This window comes from Coffea arabica, chromosome 2e (genome assembly GCF_036785885.1).
Source record: "Coffea arabica cultivar ET-39 chromosome 2e, Coffea Arabica ET-39 HiFi, whole genome shotgun sequence".
Classification (NCBI taxonomy): Eukaryota; Viridiplantae; Streptophyta; class Magnoliopsida; order Gentianales; family Rubiaceae; genus Coffea; species Coffea arabica.
In genome coordinates, this window is record NC_092313.1 from 29,858,214 (window position 1) to 29,882,376 (window position 24,163).

At 35.2% G+C, this 24,163-nt stretch overlaps 1 protein-coding gene, 1 long non-coding RNA gene and 1 pseudogene across 4 annotated transcripts; 1 reads left to right on the top strand and 2 right to left on the bottom strand.

Moving 5' to 3' along the window:
* The first annotated feature begins 475 nt into the window (after positions 1 to 475).
* LOC140036215 (uncharacterized) lies at positions 476 to 2,879 on the top strand. Its single transcript, XM_072077534.1, has 5 exons — positions 476 to 808; positions 869 to 1,195; positions 1,268 to 1,403; positions 1,854 to 1,988; positions 2,401 to 2,879. Exons 1-5 carry the CDS (start codon positions 476 to 478, stop codon positions 2,877 to 2,879), a joined length of 1,410 nt encoding a protein of 469 aa, XP_071933635.1.
* A 9,098-nt stretch (positions 2,880 to 11,977) lies between these two features.
* On the bottom strand, positions 11,978 to 14,930 carry LOC113732347 (uncharacterized). 3 transcript variants are annotated; one of them, XR_011840658.1, is made up of 4 exons: positions 14,720 to 14,930; positions 14,285 to 14,371; positions 13,698 to 13,748; positions 11,978 to 12,356 (listed from the first exon to the last, which is right to left on the bottom strand). It is a non-coding gene; the product is annotated as an uncharacterized lncRNA (long non-coding RNA). The 3 variants fall into 3 exon arrangements; XR_011840656.1 differs by lacking the exon at positions 13,698 to 13,748; XR_011840657.1 differs by having other exon boundaries at positions 14,285 to 14,930.
* A 2,631-nt stretch (positions 14,931 to 17,561) lies between these two features.
* Positions 17,562 to 22,619, bottom strand: LOC113732346 (putative disease resistance RPP13-like protein 1; annotated as a pseudogene).
* Between the last annotated feature and the right edge of the window lie 1,544 nt (positions 22,620 to 24,163).

Here is a 24,163-nt window from a genome sequence, read left to right on the forward strand (position 1 = left end):
TTGGGATTCGCTCAAGACCATTAATTTTAGAGGCAATGGTTGGGTTAATACATAAAGATGTAAAATCAAGAGTTGATACCTGACTTATCTAGAAATTACAATTAATTTGTAATTAGTAAAGTACCTACCATTCAAAATTATTTTTGATTTGTTGGGATTCGCCCAAGGTCGAAAAAAAATTGAGATGGGATTCTAGCCACTATGGATTTTAAGAAAATCTCGAGTCAATTTAAGAGGGTAATTGATTCCAAAAAAATAGTGAAAATAAAATCATAATTTCGAAGTTTTTGTGATTTTATTAAACAAAATTTTTCTCTCTAACAAACTCTATTTCTATTGTAGAATGAGTCACAATTTGAGCTTTCGTACCATTCTCACGGATTGCAAACTTAACGACACAAACTTTCTCGATTGGCATTGTAATGTCCTACTCGTTCTCACTCATGAAAAAATTGAATATGTGCTTGATGGGCCCATGCCCCAGGAACCTGAACCAAATGTTCCTGCTACTGCTCGAAATGCTTACAAGAAACATATGGATGACAATAGGGACTCTTCATGTATCATGGTAGCCTCCATGATTCCTCAGCTTCAGCAGCAGCACATGAAAATGGGGGCATATGATATTGTACAACACCTGAGAGAGTTGTTTGAACAACAATCAAGGACGGTGAGATATGATACCTCCAAAGAATTGTTTAGGTGCAAGATGGCAGAGGGAGCACCTGCTGCTCCACATGTCTTAAAAATAATTGGGCTAATTGAAAAATTGGCCGAATTAGGCTTTAAGATGGACCAGGAGCTGAATGTTGATTTAGTGCTCCAATCTCTGCCAGATTCTTTCTCATAGTTTGTTATGAACTACCAGATGAATAATCTGCAGCACACTTTGCCTCAATTGCTGAATGTGCTAAAAACTGCTGAGAAAGAAATAAAGAAAGGGAAGGGTCCCACTAATGCGCTTGTTGTTTTCACCTCTAAGAAGAGGAAGAAACAAGGAAAAGGGTTTAAGAACCCCACAAACAAGCCTGTCAAGAAGCCCAAGAAGGCCAAGGCAGACCAGTCTAAAGCAACCTGCTTCCATTGTGGACAAACTGGACATTGGAAGAGGAATTGCAAGGCATATCTGGAGAGCCTAAAGCAGAAGAAGCTTGCTGAAGCTTCATCACCTGGTACATATATGATTGAGATTAATGTATCTACTTCCTAATCAGACTCTTGGGTATTAGATATCGGATGTGATTCTCATATTTGCACATCTTTGCAGAGTCTAAAGGACAGTAGACAACTGGGGAAAAATGAAATCACTCTACGTATTGGCAATGGAGCAAAAGTTGCTACTCTAGCTGTAGGGACTTATTATATTGCTTTACCCAGTGGACTGATTTTAGAATTATCAAATTGTTATTATGTTCCAGCACTCACTACGAACATCATTTTTATTTCCTGTTTGGATTTAAATAGGTTTAGGATAACCCAGAAGAATAAATGTTGTTCTTTCTTAAAAAATGATGTGTTTTATGGTTCTGAAAATTGGAATAATAATTTATATATTCTAAATCTGGATAACCAAATTCTCAATGTGAACAAAAAGAGAATGAGATTAGATAAACTAAACAAAACCTACCTCTGGCACTGTAGATTTGGTCATGTAAATGAGAAACGCATTTCTAAGTTACACAAAGATGGAGACTTGGACTCATTTGATTATGAATCATATGATATATGTGAAGTTTGTTTATTTGGAAAAATGACAAAAATACCAAAAATACCTTTTACTGGAAATGGAGAACGGGTTAGTGATTTACTTGGGTTAGTACATACTGATGTATGTGGTCCAATGTCAATTACAGCTAGAGGTGGATTTTCATACTTCATTACCTTCACAGATGATCATTCTAGATATGATTATGTGTATTTAATGAAATACAAATCTGAATCTTTTGAAAAGTTTAAAAAATTCAGAAATGAAGTAGAGAAACAAACAGGTAAAAGTATTATGGCACTACGATTTGATCGTGGTGGAGAAACCGAGTACCCACAAAGGAGAAACCAAACCCTATTAGATATGGTACGGTCCATGATGAGCCACTCGACTATCCCAAAATCGTTTTGGGGATATGCATTGGATACTGCCTCCCATACTCTTAACAGAGTACCCACAAAGGTTGTTGATTCAACTCCATATGAAATATGGAAAGGAAAGAAACCAAATCTATCCTACATGAAGGTTTGGGGCTGCCCAACTTATGTAAAGAGGGCAGAATCGGATAAGTTTGTTGCTAGATTCGACAAATGTTTGTTTGTAAGTTATCCAAGAGAGTCTATAGGATACTATTTCTACAACCTAATTGAGCAAAAAGTGTTTGTCTCAAAACATGCTATTTTTCTAAAAAAAAGAGTTTATTCTAGAAAGAGACAGTGGGAGTAGAATAGATCTTGAAGAAATTCAAGATCATCAAACAAACATTGAGCAACCTGTTGAAGAACAACTTCAGCCACATAATGATGGTGCGCATACAGAAGCTGTGGATATACAAGGGCCCCATAGGTCAGTAAGGGTACGTTCAGCTCCCAAGAGATATGAATTTCTTATGAGCCAAAGCAATGATATACTAGTCATTCAAGATGACAAACCTACTACCTACCAAGAAGTGTTGGATAGTCCAGACTCCTCCAAATGGTTGGAAGCCATGAATTTCGAAATGAATTCCATGTACGACAACAAGATATGGACCTTGGTTGATCCACCTGAAGGGATAAAACCTGTACGGTGTAAATGGGTTTTCAAAAAGAAGACAGACATGGAAGGAAATGTGATTACTTATAAAGCTAGACTCGTAGCCAAAGGCTACAAGCAGAAAGAGGGAATCAATTAAGATGAAACTTTCTCACCAGTAGCAATGCTTAAGTCCATTCGGATATTGCTTGCAATAGCGGCATATCATGACTATGAGATTTGGCAAATGTATGTAAAAACTGCATTCCTTAATGGGAATTTGCAGGAAGATGTGTACATGACACAACCTGAAGGTTTTACACCTTCAAATCCTAGTCAAATATGTAAGCTACAGAGGTCCATTTATGGACTTAAGCAAGCATCTAGGAGTTGGAACATCATATTCGATGAGACAATCAAAGAGTTTGGGTTTCTCAAGAATCCGGATGAACCTTGTGTATACAAGAAGGTTAGTGGGAGTTCAATCGTTTTCCTTATACTATATGTGGATGACATATTAATAATGGGAAACGACATACGAATGTTACAATCCGTAAAAGGCTGGTTGCCAAAGAACTTTTTCATGAAAGATTTAGGAGAAGCAATCTATATATTAGGCATTAAGATCTATGGAGATAGATCTAAAAAGCTGCTTGGTCTCTTACAGTCTACATACATAGATAAAGTGCTAAAGAGGTTTAGCATGGATCAGTTTAAGAAGGGCTTTGTACCTATGACCCATGGTATAAGCCTTTCTAAGAGCATGTGTCCTAAGACACAAGTTGAGACTAATAAAATGTGTACTGTTCCATATGCTTCGGCAATTGGATCAATTATGTATGCTATGTTGTGCACAAGACCTAATGTCTCCTATGCTCTGAGTGTTACGAGCAAATACCAGGCTAATCCAGGTGAGGGTCAATGGACAGCCGTTAAGAACATTCTTAAGTACTTGAGAAGGACTAAAGATTTGTTCTTAGTATATGGAAAATGTGAGTTGGAACTTAAGGGATATACTGATGCGAGTTTTTAGTCGGATAAAGATGACTATAAGTCACAGTCAGGTTTCATTTTCACTCTTAATGGAGGTGCTGTATGTTGGAAAAGTTCCAAACAGGACACCACAGCAGATTCTACAACAAAGGTTGAATATATTGCAGCCTCGGAAGCAGCTAAGGAAGCCATTTGGATTAAAAAGTTCGTGACAGAACTTGGTGTGGTTCCAACCATTGTTGATCCAGTTACTCTGTACTGTGATAACAATGGAGCTATTGCTCAAGCAAAGAAACCTGGGTCTCATCAGCGATCCAAACATTTACTTAGAAGATTTCACTTAATTAGAGAAATCATTGCCAGAAATAACGTAAAGATAGAGAGAGTCCCCACAGAGGATAACATGGTTGATCCTCTCACTAAAGTTCTTCCTCAAAAGAAACATGAAAGTCATGTATTATCATTTGGACTGAATGTCATGAATAAAGTGTTTTAGTGCAAGTGGCAGATTGTTGGAATGTATGCCCTAAAACAATGATTTTGTTTAATACATTCCTTATTATGTTTTGTATTTTAATAACTTCTTCTTTATCTGTTAAATGCTAGATATAACTGATAAAGTCCTTAGAATACTTACTAATGTGATGGTGGTCACAAGTGTTGATGACTATGAGATATCAATCATATTTATAGTAATATTCTTAAATTTTCCTAGTTATAGTACTAATGAGATAGGACATCATTAGTACGGAAAGACAAGTACACAATTAGTCTCTACTTAATGTAAGTAGTGGTTGTTCTCATCGGCCATGGTATATATAGATACCTAGATTAATGTGTAGATGATTTGTAACGTACAAATACATTGGAATGATCTACTTAGAGATCCCATTAGGATATCTATTTAGTGCCAATGGTTGTATCTCGTGTGGTAAGTTATGTAAATGATCCTATGACTTGAGATCACCATAGTATCTTGAGTGTGAATCACTACATTTTGACTCTATTGCTTGTTACTCATTGAGAGTGACTTAGAGAACAGAGATTGGATGTAGTGTGAAACACGGAAAGATAATGAGTGATCAAGATAGGATTCACTACTTCGATAGTAGGAGTTGATATCTGGGTGGCCACTAGTGGGAAATTAACCCTAAAAGGTCGACTACATTAGGTTAATTGAAGAATATTTTCAAGTTAACCTAATCTAGGGTTAATTCTGGAAACTAGTAAATTTAATTAGTCATTAAGGAATTGATACTTATTCCTTATTCCTTGACTAATTGGATATCGGTAGTGAAAGGATAATAATTACATGGTAACTTTTCATGGAAAGGTTAAGTCAAAATTTTCTTGACTAATTCCGGGTACTTGGGTAGTCATGATGTGTTACTAGACACCGCTCATGATTTATAATTATGAATTAATTAATTATTGTAATTAATGATAAAATAAAATTATTTATTTTATCTAATTCTTTTTGGGAATTATAACTCATAATTATTGCCAATGTATTTGAAACCTATTGGATCACACACATTAGAGTTTTGGTTCTGGATTAAAATTATGTGTCCGGGTGAAGACTTGGAAATAAAGTATAAGATACTTTCGGGATTTAATTTATAAGGAAAATAAATTTCAGGCCTATTTGAGCAGATAGGAGAAAATAGTTATCTCCTATCTATCAGATAGTTGAGGGATAGAGTTTGTTATTGGATAAAAAACCTATGACTCTCTCAAGGAAAAAATAGGGTTTAGTCATACATAGAGAGTGAAGAAAAAAAGGTGTGTAAGACATACATAGAGAGAAAAATATAGACAAGGAAAAGTGAAAAGAAAGGCTGGCAACTTTCATCACTTTCACATATATATCGTAGAAACGATCCAGATATCACTCTCGCGTGGATTTCGGTAGAGACAAGACATCTGGACTGCTCAAGGAGCTGTTCGTCTTCTCCAATTCGGCAGAGGAACGTTACACAGATTAAGGTAATCCGTTTTTCCCTCTTTTGTTGAACCATACGCAAAATCTAGGGTGATCCTTGAGTGAGTTTTTGGGAAAATTTTTTAATTTCTGCTGCCTTTCTGTCCCAAAAACCTAACATTACTAACCATTTTCTTGCGTGATTTTACACCTTTATGTCCCTACCGTGAAATAAGAAGCATGGCTTAAAGTACTGAACTGTGTCCAGTTGTAATTCTTTCATTTGGTACAATTGACTCCAAACCTATCATAGACATTCTTGACTTTCTTTGTATTTCATCGATACGATGTTGGTTGTAGGGGGATTGTGAAGATTTGCGCCGAAGATTTAATGATGTTTTACTTAAGATTTTTTCTGCACTATCTTTGGGAAGGTAGTGCTATCCTTCCATACTACTGATGTTTATGTTCACTAGAAAAACAAAAACAAAAACAAAAAACACGTGCATTGCATGTGTATAATTTGTAAAATAATTTTAGAAACTGAATTAACAATTTTTGTGGTATTTAAAGAAGAGTTCTTGTAGGGACAAGAAAATTTTATAGGACAGAAGTCATTTGCGTTGGGTAGCTTTTGATATGTCTTCTATTTCTTTGAGTTGGGTAGCTTTTGATATGTCTTCTATTTCTTTCCTTTAGATAAAATAGCACAAAACATCCTATACATTTTGCCAAAGAATTTTTTCATCCTCAAATTTAAAATGCTAATATTAAATTCCTTACAAAAATAAACTAGTCCAATTTGGACCAAACCTCTAATTCGAAGCATCTTTTGTCATGAATGATGAAACCACTCTTCTGTTAGCAGTAAGTTATCCAGAAGTCCTTTGAAGCCATTTTGAAAACATCCAATTTTACTTTACTCTCCCTCTCGCTTTAAAATGAGTATCTATTCACTCTCAAACACAAAGGTTCAAAGTTCTTCACCAAAACATGCTTCATTTATGCCAGATTTTGCCAAAATAATCAAATAACCAATGTCTTTAGATTACTTTATTCTTTATAGGCAAACTGAAAGACTTTAATTAGAGAGGAATAAGTTTCAGATTATTTGGTTCTCAACTCATGTTCACATGACAAATCCTATAACTTGCATAAGAAACAAAAAATCAAGAGGAGTATTTTGACTCTTTGGAACATGATGATTTTAAGTTAATATAATTATTTATGTGAATCGACAACTATCTTATTATAAGTTTAGTTGATACCCAATAGAGGTTCTGAATTTGAATTCCTCTTCCTCCTTCATATTTCTTAAACCTCAACTCTTCCCTAATAAAAAAATTTTAAAAAAATGTCTCATAGTTAATTCTGTAAACAAATCAAAGTCACCACCTTTAATATCAATCCAAAATATTCCAAATTCATAAAATGGTATTTAACTTTTCATGACCTTCAATTGATTGGTTATTGGTTTGGATAGGTTAAGTAAACTTGCTGAGATATAGGGTTAAGGCTAAATTGTAAAACAAACACAGTTCTTCAAAAAAAATTTTTCTTTTCTAAGCATGGCGCTAACATTATAGAAAGAAATTAAAAGAAAGTGTGAATTAAAAAAAGTAAAAAAAAAATTGTTCCAATATAATTAAAATCTAAGATTTGTCTAGCAATAGCTCAAAGTGTGATAAAATGTGTACATCATTCAAAAACTACTTTTTTTGTGGAAGATGGATCCTAAAATAATAATAGAAATTTACATTAGAAAATGAATGATATATGGATAGAAATAAATTTAATTGTGATCTTCGGTTTTTGTGAATGATTATGAGAGTAAGATATGTGATAAGAGTAAGATATGTATAATTGTGAGAATTGTGGAAATTATAATGCAAACGGACTCCTAAATTTTGGATATGTAATTTTTCATAGTAGTGAGTTCCTTAAATTATGATTTGGTTATTACTATGAGTCATATGGTAAGTGTCAGACATGGTTTACAATTTATAGATGCAAATTTGCAAGGATGGTTAATATCTGTTAGTTAAAATTATGGAGTTATGATTTTGTAGGTTAGTGAGTCACGTAAATTGGAAAAAGTGAAAAAGGGATGCAGAGAAGGAATAATGATTACTAAATTAAAATAAATCTAAATTGTGGAGGATCCTTGTTAAAAATCTACCATCTAATAGATATAGATTTTCAGCTAAAAATTCTCTGGATTGAACTAATTCTAATATGGGCTGGTTGATGATTATCATACGGTTAACTTAGCATTGTGGAGATAAAAATCATCTACCTTAAACAATCCCCGTAGAAATCATAAATTTTCGAAATCAAAATAATTTTTTTTCCACGGTATACCTTTTAAGTATCAAGCTTTGTATAATCTCATTATTATGTCAAAGCAAGCACATGAAGAAGGAAGAAAAGCAGAGTCCAATTCTCAACTCAAAAGGTTCAAAATTCATAAACAAGTAAGTAATACGCATGTAACCAAGGTGCCAATAAAAAAAAAATCATCCGGCTTGTGAGTTGGGAAACAAGTTGAACTATTACCATTTTCGAGTAAATCAAAACTTGGATAGATCCGATTTTCAAAGATTCAGTGGTCTAATTTGTGCCATACTACTTGATGAGATGGTATGAGACAATTTTGACTATTAAATTTTTAAAAATCAGATCTGCCCAGTATGAGCCTTCGGGATAATGATGATAATGACCTGATGAAGATCAAATTCAATTGTTAATGCGGTTGTGGCCCTTGTGGGCTTCAGTTAATTGGATCATTTAATTAGTTAATTAGCTAAGGGATCATAGCAAACTCTTGGGTTGTTTTTGTTGGACTGATCCAAGTTCTAATGACCTTTTACAATTGTTTTTTGTTTTTGGGATCCAATTTCATGTATGCCAAAATTGAGAAGGGCCATTTGAAATTTTTCTGGGATTTGGGACTAATGTAGCCAGTGGGCCGAATGGAGTGGTTAAAATTAAAAAAAGAAAAGAAAAGGAACTGACTTTCTAGTCCCGTGCATGTAGGGCTTATGTTCTTATAGTGGACATTGTGTTTGTTCTGTCGTTGATCTTATGGATCATAAAGCCCAATTTAAAATTCCCAACTCTTCAAGGAAGTTTAGAAGCCGAAATACATAGCAAACACCCAGTTTGAGCTATTTACATCAAAAAACTTATTTAAAGGCTCGATTTTATTATAATAACCCAAATTTTAACAAATAAACTCAATAACACTATTAAAAGTCCAAGTTTGTTTATAAATCCAAATTAAATAAAAAGAAGCCTTTTTCAAGAGTAGGCTTAACTCTAGAGTCAAATCCAAATTCAAATCCAACTGAACCAATATGTGCCTATTTATATTAGAATAGAAACTTTTTTCTTATAGATAATTGAACTAAAATACTTTCTAAAAAGAGAAGTATTTCCAAAAGGGGAAACTTTCCAAAATGGAAAACTTTCGGAATAGGGAAATCTTCCTTTTTTAAGAAACCTTTTTAGTTACTTTTTATAAAAGGTTCATATGTTTTATAGGATTATTTAAGATAGAAATAAGTAAATGAAATAACATATGTGAACTAATTAAGTCATATATATTATTGGCTATAAGTTGGAAGCAAGATTGCATATCTTTAGAAGATAAACGAAGAGGTAAAAAAACTGATGATCACATTCTAGGAATTATAAAGTAAGGTGTTTAATAAGTGCATTAAATGAAGAGTTTGAAATTCTTAAGTTAAGGTTGTATAAATTAGCAATGATAAATTGAAATATTGTAGATTTTAACGTTAGTGGCATTATCATTTGAGAGTAATTGTAAGTTGTAAATTTTAGTGAATTTTTTAAAGTTATAATCAAGATGTCTAGTATTCATGAGAACACAGTCTCATGGGTACGCCATGTGACGTTGCAAATCTAGTCCATGGACCCAAATTTAGAGTGAAGCATCTTCACAAACTAGTAAGTGAGCATTGGTTTCTCCATAAATATTCCAATTGACTTCAGAAAAGGAAAAAATAAAAAAAAAAAGAGGAAAAGAAAGAAAGAAACATGTGGTTATATATATATATATATACACACACACGCACACACAGAGACATATATATACATACATACATACATACAACTTAATCTTCATGTTAGCTATATTGTATTATCCTGTATTGTTCATTAGTATTTTCTGAAATCATTAAACATTACTATAAACAACCCACATTTCAACAGGACTTGTATGATGAGTTTACTTAAGTATTATTGTTAATGTCAAGGTATTTCAATTTATAATTCTTGTGGAGTTTAGAGCAATTGTGCTCGATTAGTTGAATACTTTCTCACATTGATTTTATAGAGAATTGATTGTTTGGCGAAATATCCACGACTTATATCATTTCTTCGCTTTTTATGGCTTTTAGAAGTACAAAATTTTGATCAAGTAAAGTGAGAAAGTTAATAGGATTAATCTTTTTTACACTGTTAGTATATACACCGACGGAATTGGATAAATACCACATCATTTGAATTTGAATTTGAACATTAAATTTTGTATATGTTGCATGCATTTAGATCCACTAATTTATACACTGTTAGTACATAAAAAGATTTATCCAAATTAATAAAGGTTTTTAGAAAATTAGGATTATGACCGCAAAGGCAGCCGGAACTTTGAATTGGAACAAGTAGTTATCTACATATTATATTGGGTAAATTACATTTTAGACCCCTGTGGTTTTCGCAAAAACCACATAACCCCCCATGATTCAAAAAGCTATACATAAACCCCCTGTGGTTTGGGTTGAACTGTCAAATAGACGAAAAGCACGAATCGTGACGATTCATGGGCAAAACGCGCTGGTTGTACTGATAACAGTAAGAAACATTCCCATATTACCCCTGTCAGCTTTAAAGCACCCAATAAAGCTTAGATCTGTGGTCTTCATCTCTTTCCAGCTTCCGAATGTAATTTGCAGCTGACTTTCCACTGAATGTTGGTGAAGGCAATACATTTAATGAAGAAACCAAACCAAGATAGATAACGAAGGAAATCTGAAGGTGAGTTATAACCTCAAGGTGCAGTCTTTTCCTTTTTCCGAATTACAAAGTTGGGTAAAAAAAATAAATGTAACAATAAAACAATAAATGGATCGTTTTTGGCATTGCATGATTAAGTGAGGGGTGGCGGTTTTGCAGTTTTGCTGGTTAAAGGAGATCTAAGCTCCCGTAGTCTTCTTTCCTCAGAAAGCAACCTTGCGAACCTACAACAGATGGGAAGACAAATAAGTCATACTTTACAAAAATTACTCAAGGTTGTAAGATTAGAGAAATTGAGCCTGGTTACAATATTGCACAAATTCGATATATTGAATACAGCTACAGCGCCACTGGCCATTTGGTCCAGTGGTCATCACCTTAATGATGATGCTGGAGGCAGGGGTTGAATCCTACAAAAAAATTTTGCCACAATATGTGGCTGGTCTTAGTTGACCATTCCCCTTACCCCTTCCCTTAGATTAAGTTAGAATAGGTTATACGACATCTATCGTTGCGAAAAAAAAAAAAAAAGAATACGGCTACAGCTACTCTTCTTCTGCTACTGCTGAATCCTCTCACAAGGTGAACTACCTGACTCAGAAGTAGAGGCTCGAAGGCAACCTTTAGGGAGAAGATTGAATCAGGATCAGAACCAAGATAAGGTTTGGCAAGAACTAAACTAGCTCTATTAAAGCTGCTGGAGATTAGGATTCGTCTAAAAGTTTAGGAAATGACTCTGACTAATCCCGATATTCTTAAATATGTTTTTAGATAATAAGGAAGCAGGAATCTCTACTTTGGCTCAAGGAAAATGAGGAGCTCACTCTCACTGGTCAGAGAGGCCTGCCTTACCTCAAAGGATACTGACCATCGGGAGAATTCCCCTTTCTAAGGAAGAAAATTAGAGTGAAGCGCTTCAAGGGATCAAGTCTGATTTAGAGCAAAATCACATCCTTGGGATTCAGTTAGAGTTGCAGTAAAGGAAGATTTTGAAGATTGTAACTAAGATCAACCGATCATGTTTTTCTCTCTCTTTCTCACGACAAAGACCAGAGCATCTGACTTCATCTGCTTCCCTTTTGTATTTATACTAGGAGAGGAACACCGCCCTATGTGCGGTGTGATGTTACAAGTTTAATATGCCCAGTGGGAAGTTAAAAAGCTAATATGACCAGAGCTCTCATTGGCTGTATTTTTCCAACTAAAAATTATTTTTTTATCATTTTTTGCATGTGGTAGATAATGAAGCATTTTGTCAACATTTCAATTAAGAAAAGAAATAATACTAATAAAGTTGAAGAGCATAATAACACATAATTGAGGTAAGCTCCCCAACTGTACAATGCATCTCATTACCTGTGAAAAATTACAATTTAAGATATAAGATACATTTATCCAGAAGTATTGACTGCTATATCTAGAAATGCCTCTCGTCTTTTCTTATCTAGTCTCTAGCGCCGCGTTCAATCAGCCAATTCTACTGGAACTATGTATTAGTAGTGAAAATTTCAAAAAAAAAAAAATCACAAAGTTTGATATCTATACTATAGCAAGTGGTTGTTGACGTAAATAATGACTTTTGCTAAAGATATTGGAAAGGAGAAAACAAAGTATCAAGCATTCATGACGAAAAACCATGAGCTTCCATTAGCTTCCAAGTTCCAGCTATCTAAATATCAATCAGATCTGCCAAGAAGGAATTATATTAGAATTTAATAACATTTTGTGTAAATAGTAGAATGACAATCTTGTTAAATCACAGGTAACGCACCCATAGTTTTTGCCACACTTTATTGCAAAATTTTAAGGAAATACTAAAGCATGAAATATAAAACAAAGTCGTCAAAAACACATTCCGTACTCCTAAGTTTGAGCCACCATTATATTTGAATAATACCTCTTGCCATTCAACTTTTTCTCAAACATTAATGTTGGATATATAAATAAAGAATAGAAACCCAACAAATAGCAGATGCATTTTGAGCCACCATCTTATTTTGAGATATACCTCCTGCCAGCCAATTTTTCTCAAACATGAATGCTAGGTAAATAAATAAAGAACAGAAAATCAAAAACAACATGCATTTTGGCTTATAAATCATGTAGTTATATTTCATTCATGCCACATTTTCGCCAAGACAACATGAATGAACATAGGACATCAATTTAAACTAAAAGAAAATTTTCTCTTCTTTCTTAAAAAGCTCAATGACAAAACAAAAAGCTCCAAAAAATCAAGCAAAAGCTACAGAGAAATTTCAATATATTAGTTTGGTTTTTGTTAGAGTTTATTTTTTAAATCCTGAAACGCAATTTATTCTCTATGTAATTCTTAGATTTTAATTTTCTTTTTTACATAAATGTGTTAGAAAATTCTAATTGCCTAATTGAGAAAAGGCGGAGAAGCTAAGGAGTAATCACCACCTATTGATCATTCCCCAGTATACACAATTTGGCTAGAAATTTAGGGCGGCAGTATTTAAACTTACAACTGGGATGGAGCACATGAACATTTTTTTTCTATATACAAAGATCTTATCTTAGAGGTTCTTTTAGCCATTTCAGTTACATCATTCCAACTACTCAAACATGAAAGCATTAGGAGGTACAGGACAGCGAGTAACAAAAGCTACAATAAGTCAATATACATCATTTTCTTAGAAATTACTACGTCTAAAGAGTTATTCAAAAATGACACCATCAAAGCAGAGAAAAAAATTTATAATGATTTCATCAGTAATCATAACTTTCAATGAAATAGGGTGAAAACAAATGCTATTAAACCTTGACTAAAAGATCTTACTGGAATTGAGCAGCCAAAGAAGACTTGCAACCTCTTATTGATGAATTTACTAAAATAGGTAAAATACTAAAGGAACTGACTCTAAATCTAAAGGAAATGCAGTACCTTCACAAAATTTCATACTCCACTTTTTTCAAGAATAGTAAATAGGGTAAAGTGACCAGAAACTTATAGTAAAATGCTAAGAAAAAAAATGAAGAGAACACTAAAACATCAAAACATACCTTTAAGGCTAAATGAAAAAAATTAGGCTTCTTTTTGCTTTGTTCCTTTATCTAACAAAAATTTAGAATAAATAAATATCAGAAAAATCAAATTTATTAGGAAAATAAAAGGAAAAATGAAATTATATTAACTTTTCTCTATGGGAAAAAAACAAAGAGCCGATACAATGCTCACTTGAGAAAAGAATTCGCAGATCTTAACATCTCAAGCTACAACAAACATTTGAAACTTATGAGAGAGCATAGATAATTAATATGTTAGACCATCACATCTATCATAGGATATGTGAGACCACAATAAGGAACAAGAAAATGACAATAAAGCATAAGGGTTAGCATGAAGTGAAGAAATTGTGTTTTCCAATTAATAACCAGACATTAAGCACTAAACGTCTAAAATGCATTTCCAAAATTTCATAACCAGTTCATACCGACGCAATACTTTTTCAAGTTGAATATATTCCTTTGTAATAAAATCCAAAAGCATAACATACAAAGGACACAAAGGAAGGGGGCAAGGTGATTTGTTGCTTTTAGCCAAGGAAAGATCAGCAAAAAAATGTCAGAAAAAAAAGCCAAAGGCAAACCTGAAGTGAACATTTTGCCAAAAACTGAACTATTCTTTCCTTCTTCTCGTGCTCCATTAGTCTTCAAGATATGCAAATTATGTCGATCTAGGTGATAAGAAAACAAAACAAAATATTAACAGATCATGATTTTGTTTAGCGAGTTAAGGAGACTTGCCTATTTTTTTTTGGAACACCTTTTTATTTCCTCTTCTCAGAGGCCGAGGGAGATTTTTTGTGGCTCCCAAAAGAAAAAAAGAATTATACAGAAAAGTTATGGCAAGCAAAAAAGGAAGAAATTATACATAGAAAAGGGAAAACGAATGTGAGAAAATAAAACCTGTGAGTAGCCAGATGAAAAAATAGTGAGCGATCTACAAGATCACACAAAAAATTGTGGTCCAAAAAAAGGAAGAAATTAGGCATAAAAATAGCAAATTAACAATATAAAAGAACCTGTATCAGATTTTCAGCTTCCAATAGTGGGGAAAAAATTAGATAGAAGAGGAGGAGATAAAAGGAGAGTTGAATTTAAGGAAGACTTCTTCATAAAATGAGCCTTAGAGGTTTTGGTATGGAGAAGAAAGATGATTTTGGATGGACAAAAGGGAAGCGAGGAGAGATGATCGAGAAAAGGAGTGATGGATAGGTGATTTGCAGCGGAGAGTAGTTACCTCGAGCCATGCCGACACGCCTTATCGTTTCTTTGGCGCAAAAGACGAGGAAAGTACTTTTACTAATTGCATTGCCTAAGGTAATTTTTTTCGTCAAACAAAAAAAATGGTAACTAAGTGTGATTTGTTGGGTAACCAAAAAAATGACATTATAAATTGCGTCTAAATGTGATTTCTTGCATCATTAATTAGTTATCACATGACGAGGAAAGTAGAACAAGAAGAAAACAAAATGAGAATAACTAACCTGCTTGTATAAAGAGGTCCAATACCGCAGAAATGAATAACAGCAGAAGCTATCAAAGAAACCACGAGCAAGCAAGAGGCAATAAGAAAAGGTGGGAAAAAACACGAGCGACAAAAAAAAGAAGCGGATTTCGTGATAAAAATATAGCAGGGACAGGGGAAAAGTAAAAATGGTCGAACCAGTGCACAAGAAAGTAGAGAATCAAGGAAGAAATAGAAAACAAAGCAGCGTAACAGTAATTAAAAAATATTCGAACAATTAGAGGAAAAACTAAAGAAAGCAAACTGTAAAATCAAGATGCTCACCAGGAAGCAGTGACAACACCAGCGCAAATTAAAACCAAGGCAAAAAAATCGAGAAAAGAAAGGTCCAAAATAGCTAAAGAAAATGAAGGACAATGCTTATGAGGTAGCTCTTTCTCTCTAGCAAAGAAACAGAGCAATAGAATATGGAAAAGAAAGCAGTAGATGCACAATTACCACTGTTCATGATGTCGAGCAGCAAAAATTCTGCCATGGAAAACCGGAGGAACTCTATAATCACTGTGCAAATGCAAAACAGAAGCCAGCATCAATCAACGGGAGCAAAAGAGCTGATGGGCGACAACGGGAAGAGGTGACGGTAACTTGCAGATTTACAGACATGACCCTAAGCAAAGAACAAAAAGAATACAAGGACTCTTATGAGGAAGCGTAAATGGAGCGACAAATGATGGGCAATATAATGAAATAAGACAGGTAGTGTTCAGCTGAGGTATAATCAGCTGTCAAGAAAAAGAGGCTGGAGGCTTATGACAAGTAATGTGACTATGTGAGCGGTGGATGAAGAAATCGAGAAAGGATGCATCTAAACAAAACAAATAAAATCCGTCTATAATTAATTGCAAAGAATTGGTAATTAAGTATGTTAATTTATAAAATTTGTTAATTACGAAGCAATTAATTATTAAGACCGCCAAAGGCAAAGAAGAAAAGAGTGACGAGAAGCGCTTTTCTAAAGTCAGAGCAACGTAGACATATTAATTAACTAACAATTAATAGCAACAATCAGGTAATTAGTTGAAAACCGTGGGAAGCACTTTTCTCAAGGAAGAGCAACATAGACATATTAATTAACTAACAATTAATAGCAACAATCTGGTACTTAATTGCAAATCGTCGGGCAGCAAAAAGGTAACAATATTAATTAATTAGTTAGCAATCAATTGTTAAAAAGGGCAACCAAATATGATTCATTCCGCAACAAAAAAAAAGCGGCTAAACTTTGGCTAATAACTACCTAGAACAGGTAATTAAATGCGATTTGCTGGGTAAAAAATTTTAATAATTATAAAATCAGGTAATTAAATGCGACTTGTCTGGCAATAAAACAGCAAAATTAGAACTTAATTAACAAAAAAAATTGGAAAAAAGTTGATAATTAAACTTGATTTGTTGGGTAACCCAAGATAAAGGAGGGCATTTCCTTAATAAAATCTGGAAAACCAAGGTAACCAAACGCGATTTTGCGAACGGTCAAGGGTTTTTTTTTTGTTTCTTTGGTTAAGAATTGCAAAAAAATCATGAACTAAATGTGATTTGTTGGGTAACCAAAAAAACAACAATAAAAAATGACATCATTAATTAGTTATTAACAATTAAGAATAAAAAATTGGTAATTAAACGTGATTTATTGGGTAAAAAAATGAAATCCAAATAAAAAAAGATAAATAAATAGTTATAACAATTAATAGCGGAGAATCGATAATCAAACGTGGTGCACAAATGATAAATGACACCAACGGAAACGCATCACATTGTTGATTTTTTACGTAGAATCGATACCAAATAAAATTGTAATGAAAATTTGATAATAATAGTCGAATGCCTTCCCCTCTCATTCCCAAAAAACAAAAACATGTGTTAATAATTAATATAAGTCAATTACAAGAAATCGATAAGTAATTGTGATTTATTTGGAAACTACAAATATGTTAATAATTGTAAGAAGTTGACAGTTAAATGTGATTTGTTAGGTAATAAAAATTGAAATTATTAATCAGTTAACGAACAATTAATTGGAAAAAATGTGATAATTAAATGTGTTTTTTTGAGCAACCACAAAAAAGCGGTTTTTTTGCTAATAATTGGAAAAAATGCTAATTAAACATGCCCTAGCTACAGCCCCTCTGATTCCCTTATTGGATTGGAATTACCTCTAATTACAAATTATTTGAAATTTGTTGTTAATAACCGATTAATAATGCCGTGTTTTTAATCATTCAACAGAGCAGCTCGGTTCGATTACATCCCTAGCTGTAGCATCCAAAAAAAGGTAATTAACAAGCACTTCCAATCCAATAAAAAAAAAAGAAAAGGAAAAAAAAACAAAGGACGTGGGACCACAATTTAGCGGCAGGCTTCCAATATGGACGTCCAAGCAAACAAAGAAAACAAACGATCGGCCTGGACGACCAATTTACGCGAGCGAATTCACACGAAGCAGACGACCACCAATCGGCCAATGGAAGCCCGCCATGTCAGCAATCAGAACCCAATTGAAAAGCTCCGCATTCCCCAATAGACTAGATATGTTAATTAGGGTAATTTGGACATTTTGCCCACGAATCGTCACAATTCGTGCTTTCCGTCTATTTGACAGTTCAATCCAAACCACAGGAGGTTTATGTATAGCCTTTTGAATCACGGGGGTTATGTGGTTTTTACGAAAATCACATGAGGCTAAAATGTAATTTGCCCTATTATATTCTACCATCTCTACAATTGTGAATAAGAGGCCCAACAAAGAGACTTGCAATATCATCAAGGCAGGAACTGTAGGGACTTAGTAAAACACAAGAACAAGATGGGCAGAAGGATCCCATGATTAGTTTCCTCTGCAATCTGCATTGTAGGCGCATAGACTTGCCAAGCGAGTTGAGCCTACGTCGTGCCAACAAATTTTTTACCTGAACAAGAAAAATAAAATAAGTAGACAGAGTAAGATTTTGAACTTGCAAAACGCGAAACTTGACTTGTGTCTGTGACTGCGTTTGATTGGTGTGTGTGTGTGTGCGCGCGTGTGTGTTTTTTGGTACATAAATTTGGCGTTAAATGTAATCAACAAACTGGACAGTACTGAACTTCTGCCCCCGCAACCCAGACCTCTTTGTTGCACATAACATAAATGGTGCACCTAACTATATGTCTCCTAATTTTTCTTGACTTGTATTTTTGTCTTTTTGACTTCATTTTAATGATCTTTGCTATAAATTGAACAATAATTTTAATGACTTCATTTGTTGGAGTCAAGAAAAAAAATTTGAACAACAATTTTAAGCGAAAATCAGTAAGAAAATCGAACAATAAATTAGAGTGAAAATCTCTGAATCTCTGCGTACCTGATGCCATCACTGCCTATTTCCACACAGGGAATGTCTTCAATCATGGGCCAGTAGTCTCCTCTATCCATCAAGCACCTTTTCTCAAGAAGTGGGCATTTATTAATTACTAGAGTTTGAAGCGGATTACGCAGCGATTCCTTTGGTAGGGATCCAAGCTTGGGGCAGTTAAAGATATGCAGATATCGAAGAGCTGTAAGACCTCGCAAGAACGTGGAGAGCGATTTCAGATTTGGCAAGTCACCAATGGCGACGGACCTAAGAGTTGGAGGAAACAAAGCCAATCCATCATCACCACTACCAGAAAATGATTCCAGCCCTGGATATCCACCACGGATGTAGAACCTTTCAAGAAACGTGAGTCTGTTGAGTCCCCATTCTGACAGGGGCTTCAGCTGTAAGTTTTCTCCTGCCTCTATGTCAAGAAACTTCAGAGTGGAAGGAAAATCTCCTTGTGGAAATAACAAAGGACTTGAACAAGAATACAACAACAGAGATCTTAGTCGTCCCAAACCACCAGGCAAGTAACTAGCATTTTTGCATCTGCACAAGGAAAGACGTTCCAAACTTGGAGTGGGCAATTGATCCAGATCATAATCACAATCCCTAATATCCAAAAACCGGAGACTTGCAAAACTGTAGACTGAACCAAGCATTGTTCTCAAATTCAGACATGGGCAGCCAACGATTTCCAGACTCTCAATCGATGTGCTAGTGTCCTCTATGACAATCTCCGGAGTAAGGTTCAGTTTCTGGCAATGTCTGATCCCAAGATTCCTAAGCTGAGGGAGGAGCAACTTGTCCATTGGTAAGCAACTGAGGGCTGAGCAACTGCTTATTCGCAATATGTTAAGACCAGATAATGTAGGCAAAGACAGGAGAGCACTGCAACTTTCTATCTTAAGATATTTAAGCATGGGTAAAACAGCAAGCTCCTCCAAGGATGAAAGCTGTGAACATTCTGAAACAACTAAAGATTTTAGCTGCACAAGGTTTACAGTATTACTTGAGCCCCACAAATTCTTCAGTTGATGGCACTCACGTAATGTGATATCTTCAAGGCCTGATGGGAACTGCATGAACGCATCCTCGAGGGATGCAAGCCCTATAATCTGCCGAAAATCCAAATTGTTTAATGAGGTCAAATTGTATAAACATTTTGCAATTCCCACCGAGCACTTTTGCAACTTTAGTTCAGAGAGTGAAGGAAGCTGCAAAACAGGAATGCTTTTCAACTTTGGGCATCTACTTATACAGAGCTTTTGGAGCAGAGGGAAGTGGCATTCGTTCTCTCCTGCTGAACTTAAGCAAGTCCATTCCTCCCATTCTGGCATGTCATCAAATGTTAGACTTTCAAGCAATGGAAAGGAAAATTCCCAAGAGCAATCTTTGCCACATAGCTCCGTACCTACTGCCTTCACCTCAAGCATGGTTTGAATGCTCAAATCCTTGAGCGCAGGCAATTGCCCGAGTGATGGTAAACACTTGCAGTGTGTACAACCTCTAAGGCTTACTTCTTCTAATTTAGTAAATGAAGAATCCCCCACCCAGGAAGAGAATTTGTCTCCCTTATAGAACTCAATTTCAAGAATCGTTAGGTTTGTGTGTGGTCGTAGCGCCTCAAGCAAATCTTGTTGAAGAACTTTACTCAGAGAATCATCATATTCACTATTCCATGCCAATACTAGTTCATCAAGGTCCCTCTTGTTCTTCAAATTGGCATCCCGTGCTTCTTGAACATTCGTAACATTTTGCAACTCCAAAATGGCGAGCGACCCTGCCAGTAAGGACAAGTTCCCCAAGTCATTCAGCCGGAACCCACCATGTTTGCTCACAACCACTTTGGATAGCGTCTGCAAGTTCGTCAACTGATCAATCCCTGAAGGCATCTCATGCAATTGACTGGTATTGGAATTTTCAAGATGGCGCAGGTTAATTAATTTTCTAATACCTACCGGTAGGTTAATCAGCTCCGTGCAGTTGCGCAATCGTAGTGCTTGTAAATTGCAAAGATTACTCAATGATTCAGGCAACAATTTCAACCAAGTACCAGACAAATTCAGGTACCTCAGATGTATTAATTCACCGATGGAATTTGGTAGATCAAAGATAAAATAGCCACTGAATGATAGCACCCTAGAGTATCGCAATTCCAACAAAAGTTCTGCTATGACCTTTTTAGGGATGTGAAACTCGTGTAACTCCCTGCCATCCTCGACAAAAATGGGCAATGGCAGGAAACTTCGCAAATGTTTTGCTTTCTGAAGAGTTTTAAACTTTTGTGAAGCTCCATACGCTGAACTTGTGAATGATGCGTACCTAACCTTGTCAAGGATCGTGCATTTGATGTTCTCTTCCAAGTCGTCTGTCAATCTTGAACAAAAATCTCCAGCAACATATCTAGCTAGAACGTTAATAAGGTCATGCATCACAAAACGTGAACTATTGGAACTTGACTGCTGGAAGAAGGACCTCATTAGTAGCTCCTTAAAATAATTGTCCCCTATGTCCTCCATAAGTTCACTTGCTTTTGATTCCTCGAGAAAACCCTCTGCCATCCAGAGCAATACAAGCTCATATTTGTCAAACTCATAGTCCTTGGGAAATATGGAGCAGTAAGCAAAGCACGGTTTTAGATGGGCAGGAAGATGATAATAGCTTAATCTCAGTGCTGGAAGAATATCACTTTGATCCTCTTTTATTTCCCATATCTCACTGTTCAGTATATCCGTCCATTCATCTGGGGTCGATCTAGCACGCAACAGCCCTCCAAGAGTCTTCACGGCCAAGGGTAAGTTCTTACATTTCCTTACAATACTCCTACCAATGCCTTCTAGATTGGGGTACCTGTCAAAATTTGTCCTCCAGTAACCATAAGCTTTCATCATCTGTCAACTCCTTCAGACTATATCCAGCAGTGGAAGACATTACTGATGCCACCCTATGATGCCGAGTGGTGACAATTATCTTGCTCCCAGATGAACCAACTAGAAATGGGCTGCACAGGATGTCCCAGTCCTCGTATTTTTGATTCCAAACATCATCTAAGCAATTAGAAACCTCTTCCTGGTCAAGGCCTCACTCAGTTTCACTTGAACCATATTCAGATCCTCATAATCACAGCCACCTTCTGTGATTGCTTTAAGGATTGTCTTTGTTACCCTGAAAATGTCAAAATCATCTGAAACACAAGCCCAAGCCTTGGAATCGAAAAATTCGTTGACTCTGTCATCATTGTACACCATTTGAGCAAGAGTTGTTTTACCGACCCCTCCCATGCCAACAATTGGTATCACAGCCACTTGATCATCGCTCGATTCATTTGAAAGGAGCAATTTCAGCAGCTCTTCTTTGTCATTCTCTCGACCATAAACATAAGACTCCACTAGGGATGTTGATGGCAATCTATCCCTAGTTTTGTTCGGCCTCTTTGCTACAGTCTACCAAATGGAGGATTTTGATTTGTTCTTTCATGCTCTCCAATCTTTTAGTTATTTCATCCACCTTGGGAGCCATTTTTCTGTTGAACTTAAAATCTTTAACAGAAAAAGTTGTACAACAGGAAGGGATTTTAACCTTTCTTACCATGCTAGTAGAGCCTTGAGCTTCCATCAACTTTCTTCGACAAGCTTCTGTGGAGAATTCGTCAATCACATCATCCATATCATATGCCAAATCCTGAAGATCATCTAGCCACTGCTTCACAGCGATCCTCATATTCTGCTTGTCCTCTGCATCATCAAGCACTGCCCGAATCAGGGATAGCACTTGGCTCCATCGTTTCAGCCGAGTATCTAAGCCTTCTGGGAGTGCAAATTTCTTCAAATCGACAGAAGCAAGCTTGTCAAATATCACCTTGATGATTGCACCAAGAAAGACTTCTATCAGTGCCATTTTTCACTATTCTTTTTTTTTTCCTCCGGATTATATCAATTGTGTAGGTAAGCATCGAGCAAAAAGTCTGAAAACTTGAAAGGGGAGATAAGATTGAAAGATGGAAAACTACAGATTCTTCACGGGAAAAGTGATCAGCACCAAAATATTTCAACTGGCAAGAAAAAAGTTTCCAAAGCGCGCGTCTTCATTTCTTATGTAGCACTAGTAGACTTATTTTTCTTTTCTGTAGCACTATATTATATCATCAATCATTAAAGTAACCCACACAAAGAAGTTGCTTTTGTGTGGAATTTGACCGAATTGAGGGAGGTACTTTTTGAGATAGAATGATTTGTGCTCTTAGGTGTAGTTGGTGTACCTCATTTACAACATAGTGTACATTTACAAATGCACTTTATCATCATAGGTGTGTTTCTTAACTATTTCTTAAAATTTTTTGAAGCAAGGATGTGAAGTAGTTATTGATTATTAAACAGGAAAGGTGATTAAGTACATCAACGGGTCCTTGATCAGACTTGCATTTTCTTTAATTGAATGCATTTGTCTATTCCTTTTACCAATGAATTATAAAATAAGATAGGTGAAATAAAAAGATAAAGCTTCTAACCAAAACCCTTCTTTTTGGACCCAAACAAAAAGGATAACTATTCTTGTCAGAGAAATATCAAATTAGATAATTATTCTTCTCAGAAAAAAACCAAAGTGTATAGGAAGTTGACTTGACTTGACTAAGAGCTTAAATCTTAATCCTAAAAGGTAAGCAAGGGTCATAGAATTATCAAGGGAAATTAGCGTGTTAATTTGTTTGAGTACATCATTTTGGGGGGGGGGGGGGGGGAGGGATGTTCTTCTGAGTCTTGTTGAACAAATGAAGAAACAGAAACAGCCTTAAGAAATGGGTAAATTACTAGTAACTTCTGTGATAATGTATATAACTCTTGAATGATTATGTGAATAAATATGAAATATTACAAGGAGATAAAGAAGATATCCGCACAACTTATAGGAGTGTTAAGTGTATATTGTGATTTCATCACATTCATTTTTAGAGTACATCTAATTCAATCACGTTAATTAATGGTGTTTTTCGTCTAATTTTTTACTTTATATGAAACTATGAGAGAGTTATGTGAATATTTTGAAACCTTAGAAAAAACATGTCATAATATGCAAAATCAGAATGAAGTTATAAATAATTTATGCTACGAAAATTGAAGTTACCTGCAGAGATAGGGTGGGGGCTGTGGGGTGGGGGGGGGGGGGGGAGGGAGGAAGAACTAATCAAACCACACTTCTGAACATTGACAATATATGCCATGTACAAAATATGGATTTAAAATGAAAGGATGTAAATTTAACTTGAGGAATACATAATTTTGGGTTTTTCGGAGCCTTATGCATACAAATGAGAATTCTAACACAGCAGCCCCTCAAAGAACCCATTGGATAATCTCTGCAGTCCCAATCGGCCAGTCCTCGCCCGGCCAAACCGCACTTCCAATATCAAATTATTGGAAGTTGACTTGACTTTGCTGAGAGCCAAAGCCTATAACTATACAAGTCAAGCAAGGGTCATACATAAACGCGTTAATTTGTTTTGGTACATCCGAGTGGGGCTTCTTCTGAAGATTTTGCATATAATCCCCTGTAAAATTATGTAGATAAATGTCAAAAGTATGAAAGAATAAAATATATATTTCATT

Coding starts and splice junctions, on each gene's coding strand:
- LOC140036215 (XM_072077534.1), top strand. CDS start 476: ATGCCCCAGGAACCTGAACCAAATGTTCCTGCTACTGCTCGAAATGCT. Junction 809..868: donor AGATGGACCAGGAGCTGAAT/GTTGATTTAGTG, acceptor ATGAACTACCAG/ATGAATAATCTGCAGCACAC. Junction 1,989..2,400: donor TGAAGTAGAGAAACAAACAG/GTAAAAGTATTA, acceptor TCTAAAAAAAAG/AGTTTATTCTAGAAAGAGAC.